At 43.8% G+C, this 6,000-nt stretch overlaps 1 protein-coding gene across 2 annotated transcripts in view; it reads left to right on the forward strand.

The window, feature by feature from the left end:
- Positions 1-5,210, forward strand: part of LOC139366857 (protein piccolo) — a 48,322-nt gene extending 43,112 nt beyond the window's left edge. For both annotated transcript variants that reach the window (XM_071104548.1, XM_071104549.1), the window contains 4 exons: positions 391-579; positions 652-812; positions 3,834-3,924; positions 4,706-5,210. In XM_071104548.1, coding sequence (XP_070960649.1) covers positions 391-579; positions 652-812; positions 3,834-3,924; positions 4,706-4,788 — 524 coding nt within the window. In that variant the 3' untranslated portion in view covers positions 4,789-5,210. The remainder of the gene's footprint in view (positions 1-390; positions 580-651; positions 813-3,833; positions 3,925-4,705) is intronic.
- The last annotated feature ends 790 nt before the right edge of the window (positions 5,211-6,000 follow it).

A 6,000-nucleotide genomic window follows, 5' to 3' on the forward strand; every position in this document is an offset into this window, starting at 1 on the left:
CACAGTCAGTCCATGCAATTTATGTGACTCATTTAGCGAGTTGTTACTCCTGAACTTATTTAGTCTTGCCATAACAAAGGGGTTGAATTCTTATTGAATCAAGACATTTCAGCTTTTCATTTTTCATTTATTTGTAAAATGTTCTAAAAACATAGTTCCAATTTGACATTATGGGCTATTGTGTGTAGGCCAGTGACACACAAAACATCTCTATTTAATTCATTTTAAATTCAGGATGTAACAACAAAATGTGGACAAAGTCAAGGGGTGTGAATACTTTCTGAAGGCACTGATGTGTTGGACAGACCTGTTTCCAGGATGACTGCAGAGCCAACCCAGGAACTTATCTTATTATTCCACTGACCTCTAACCCTACCCTCTTCATGACAGGTGTCCAGTCGTTCAGAGTGACGCCCCATCCGTCTGTCCATCAGTCTGTCCCTCCTGGCATCGTGCTGTCGGACCCTGAGGCTGTGACTGAGCTTTGTGCTCCTCCTCTCAGAGCCATCACACTGCAGCTGGAGGACAAGGCCAACCTCACAGACTGGATGGCTTTGCTCTGGCCTGCCACTGGGAAACGTACGTACACACAGACAGAGATGGGGCAATAGGTCAACAATAGTGTGATGTTGTCCTGTGTTGTGTTATCAGAGGGAGGCCAGATCAGCCCAGATCATTTCCAGTGGTTCTCGTATCGAGACAGAGCTCTTGGTTACAAGATGGACCTGCTGGCTGAAACCTTCTCCAATGGAAAGATCTTGCTGGGCTCCTACATGAAGAAACCTCTGCTGGTGGACCACAGCGCCACCACTGTGAGTAACCCTGACCTCTAACCCCTAACCCTCTACTGGTCGACAACAGCCCTAGCACTGTGAGTAACCTTTAACCCCTGATCCCTAAAACCATCAGGGATGCAAAATTGTCGCTTTTCTGCGATATTCGCCATTTTATTTCTAAATAGGCCATCCACGTGAATCGTGTAGATCCGAAGAATGAACGATTTGAGCTTGGAAGGGGGTTGTGGTCTGTTCTCTGTTTCTCACATCGAAATCATTGACTGAGCACAGAATACACCCCTACGCGTTCTACAAAGACAATATCAGAGTTCAGTGTGATGTCAGATACACTACATTACCAACAGCCCTGATGTTTGGCGATTAGGCCAGGCTCGCAGTCAGTGTTCCAAATCAATATCAATGGGGTTGAGGTCAGGGTTCTGTGCAGGCCAATCAAGTTCTTCTACACCGATCTCAACAAACCATTATTTCTGTATGGACCTCGCTTTGTGCACAGGGGCATTGTCATGCTGAAACAGGAAAGGGCATTCCCCAAACTGTTGCCACAAAGGTCGAAGCACAGAATCATCTAAAATCTGTGCTTTGACCTTTGTGGCAACAGTTTGGGGAAGGCCCTTTCCTGTTTCAGCATGACAATGCCCCTGTGTATGCCGTATCGTCAAGATTTCCCTTCACAGGAACTAAGGGGCCCGAACCATGAAAAACAACCCCAGACCATTATTCCTCCTCCACCAAACATGTTTAAATGTCTTACTCACGTCGGCCACAGAGGAGAGCCCACAGTCCTTGGTAGCAGGCCATTTCCGTGGCACTGTGTTATCCTCAAAGTGTGCAAAGAAGATGTTTAGCTTGTCTGGAAGCAAGATGTCGGTGTCCACGACAAGGATAGTTTTCTTTTTTGAAGTCCGTCATTGTCTGCCACATACGTCTCGTGTCTGAGCCGTTCAAATGCGACTCCACTTTGTCTCTATACTGACGGTTTGTCTGTTTGATTGCCTTATGGAGGGAATAACTACACTGTTGGTATTCAGCCATATTCCCAGTCACCTGGCCACGGTTAAATGCGGTATTTTGCGCTTTCAGTTTTGCGCGAATGCTGCCATCTATCCACGGTTTGTGGTTAGGGTAGGTTTTAAGGGTCGGGTCGGCTTCTGGAATCAGTTCAATTGCCCTTGGGGGTGCAAACAAAGGATCTGCTTCGCGAAAGTCGTGTTCCTGGTCGTAATGGTTCTAGTGCTGATGAGTTACCGCCGCTCTGATATCCAATAGTTCTTCCCGGTTGTATGTAATAATTCTGGGCTAACATTCTAAGAACATTTGTAAGAAATAATACATTCTATTATTCCTGCTCGAGATGTTTGTCATTATTAGTGGATGTGCATTGTTCTAGTTACATTTGTAACAATTTAATTTTGAAAGACAGAATAGTGATTATAGCAAAAAAGAGGTTTTGATAAAATGGTGTAATTATTAGTGGGTCTTATGGTTGTGGAAGGCTTATATTTAGCCGAGGTATAATTTTACATACAGTCTTTAGACCTTCTAATTGTGCAACAAAGCTTATTCAGAGAGAACTTTAAGAAAAATCTAGATTTATATTGTGAATCACATTTCACTCCTTAAAAAAAAAAATCTAGATGAAAATCTAACCGACCCTTATTAACCGGTCAACAAATGTATTTATTTTACATTTTTACTAACAGTAAAATGATTTTCCTAACAGTATGCATGCATACAAGGAATGTAAATGTTTCACTAAGAGATTAATGTAGACAGGCTGGCTATTGTTGCATATGTCTTCCAGTCGAAAGGCCTATTATTCAACAACTCCTGTAATGAAGCAGCTGACACAACCTCATTTTTTTAAACATTTGCCAAAATGCAATTTGTGGGAAAACACTGTTCTTAACAGCGTACCTAATGGTGTGACAGAGATGAAAATCTCAGTTAGAACCGTAGAATGCAATGGCAACAAATAGTCACAGTGGATGAAACATCTCCTATACACATCCTGGTAAACTCACTCACCGACTCGTATTCGTCAATGTTATTCTTGGAAGCTACCCGGAACATATCCCAGTCCGCGTGAGAAAAAACAATCATGAAGCAGGGATTCTGTTTGGTCAGACCAGCATTGAATAGTTCTTAGCACGGGGTTTCTAATATGACTAGGATTGGGTCTTTGGCTTCTAGACAACACTTTTTTTTATATATATATGAAAACCAATAGAACAGGAGTGAAATGCTGTTAATGGCACGAGGAAGCCTTTATAAAATAATTGCCATGTTTCTCTGGATGGATTTTGGCTAGGCTACTTTGAAGCAAGGTAAAAACATGCCTCATTATTTGAAGTAATGTACAACGGTCAGGTTTCAAACATGTATACTTTTTTTTTTTCAAGTCAAGGCTTGGCTTTTTCAGGAGAGGCTTTATTACTGCCACTTTTAGTTAGCTTGGCGCACATCCGGAGGATAGTGAGCCAATTATGATGTTCAACACAGGAGGGCCAAGCACAGGAAGTAGCTCTTTCATTAGTTTAGTTGGAATAGGGTCCAGTTGGCAGTTCTGTCCTGGCAGTTCTGTGCAGACTCGTGACAACAAAGTTTTGCAGAAATACGCATATTAAAAGAGAGTCCATAAGCTGTTTTCTAATCATCATGATCAAATTACTGCTAGGCCATCCTCCCTTGGGGAATGCTGCTTTTTAGTCAGCTTTGCGACAGTATCAAAATACATTTTGGATTGTTTTTATTCTGCTCAATAAGACTGGAAAAGAAGGATGACCGAACCGCTTTTTACCAGCTAGTTGGAATACCTCCAGGTTGGTGGAGCGTCAGTTCCTAAACATTTTCTGGAGGCTTTAGGGCTCGGGTATTATCTCTATTATACAAGGGTATCAATTTGTTCAGGTGTATAACCTCCTAACCAGCTGTGTGTTGTTGTTGTTCCAGGTGTATAACCTCCTAACCAGCTGTATTTTGTTGTTGTTCCAGGTGTATAACCTCCTAACCAGCTGTGTGTTGTTGTTGTTCCAGGTGTATAACCTCCTAACCAGCTCAGTAACTGTGAAGATCAATGGCAAAGAGAACCATTATAACCCAGGACAGACCTTCATGGTCCCATGTGGTGAGTTTTAACCCAGGACAGACCATGTCTTCTGACCCCCTCCCTGTGTAGTCCAACAGGCCATGTCTTCGGACCCTCTCCCTGTGTTGTCCAACAGGCCATGTCTTCTGACCCCCTCCCTGTGTTGTCCAACAGGCCATGTCTTCTGACCCCCTCCCTGTGTTGTCCAACAGGCCATGTCTTCTGACCCTCTCCCTGTGTTGTCCAACAGGCCATGTCTTCTGACCCTCTCCCTGTGTTGTCCAACAGGCCATGTCTTCTGACCATCTCCCTGTGTTGTCCAACAGACCATGTCTTCTGACCCCCTCCCTGTGTTGTCCAACAGGCCATGTCTTCTGACCCCCTCCCTGTGTTGTCCAACAGGCCATGTCTTCTGACCCCCTCCCTGTGTTGTCCAACAGGCCATGTCTTCTGACCCCCTCCCTGTGTTGTCCAACAGGCCATGTCTTCTGACCATCTCCCTGTGTTGTCCAACAGACCATGTCTTCGGACCCTCTCCCTGTGTTGTCCAACAGGCCATGTCTTCTGACCCCCTCCCTGTGTTGTCCAACAGGCCATGTCTTCTGACCCCCTCCCTGTGTTGTCCAACAGGCCATGTCTTCTGACCATCTCCCTGTGTTGTCCAACAGACCATGTCTTCGGACCCTCTCCCTGTGTTGTCCAACAGGCCATGTCTTCTGACCCTCTCCCTGTGTTGTCCAACAGGCCATGTCTTCTGACCCCCTCCCTGTGTTGTCCAACAGGCCATGTCTTCTGACCCTCTCCCTGTGTTGTCCAACAGGCCATGCCTACAGCCTCCACAATCTGACCCAGGAACCTGCTGCTCTACACTTCACCAGGATGCTGGCAGAGAGCTCAGAGTGAGGCCTGGAGACCACAGCCAGGGGCTCAGTAAAGTACAATAGTGACAGGTCAGAGTAGTGAAGGATCCTTACAGACGACCACCAGGTACCTCAACTTATGAGTGACATTCACCCACCTCATTGACATTCCCAAGGACTTAACAGGAAATGACCAGCCAGTGATTTAAATGGAAAAGTTAGAAAGATTAAAAGTGTACAGAGGGCTCTGCTGTAAGTGCTTGTTATTGTCTTATTGTCACAGTAACATTTGTAAATAGCAATACTTTTGTTTCTATGGTTTCTTGTGCCCCCCCTACTGTGTATATTTAATGTGACCAATGAAATAACTTGTAAAGGCTTCTGGGTATTTTTATTGGAATATTAATCTTCTGTCAACTGTTGCAAACACATGGTATGTAAAAATAAAAAGTAATTCAGCCCTGGCTGTGTTAGCTTTATTCTACTAAACTCAGCAAAAAAAGAAACATCTCTTTTTCAGGACCCTGTCTTTGAACTGAAAGAGAGGCTCCCTCAGAACAATTAACACTAATTAAGCAATTACCTAGTCAAACCTACATTTTCCATTTAACTAAACAAACATACGAAAGTATATACATTGCAACATGTTAATGAAACAATATCACAACATAACATTTGCAAAATTACATCACTACTGACAGTGTCTTTCAATATGTACATTTACATTAATGAGCCATTTGGGACAGGCACTACAAAGTCAGCCCAATTCCCTTTGCTCGGGTCCTTATGCATCATACCCGGAAGCTACAGAGATGGAGAGAGAGAGGAACAGAACAAACAAACAACGCGCTCATCCATAACATCGATAAGTAAAATACATATTATTTGTATTATATATGAACATTGACATAAGTGTGAAATGTATGTACTAAAACAGAGAAGTTAACTTGTGTGTCGACCCACATTGTTATCTTATAACGGAGCAGGGAGGAGTGATGAATGTGTGCGTGCGTTAAAGAACCAAATGCTGCCCGCGGCCAGTGACGGACTTCTACGTCACAGAGGCCGTTTGGATGTACTGCCAAGTTCTCTAAATTGATGTTGGAGGCGGCTTATTGTAGAGAAATGAACATTAAATTCTCTGGCAACAACTCTGGTGGACATTCCTACAGTCAGCATGCCAATTGCACACTCCCTCAACTTGAGACATCTGTGGCATTGTGTTGTGTGACAAAACTGTACATTTTAGAGTGGC

This window comes from Oncorhynchus clarkii, chromosome 15 (genome assembly GCF_045791955.1).
Source record: "Oncorhynchus clarkii lewisi isolate Uvic-CL-2024 chromosome 15, UVic_Ocla_1.0, whole genome shotgun sequence".
In the NCBI taxonomy this organism is placed as follows: domain Eukaryota; kingdom Metazoa; phylum Chordata; class Actinopteri; order Salmoniformes; family Salmonidae; genus Oncorhynchus; species Oncorhynchus clarkii.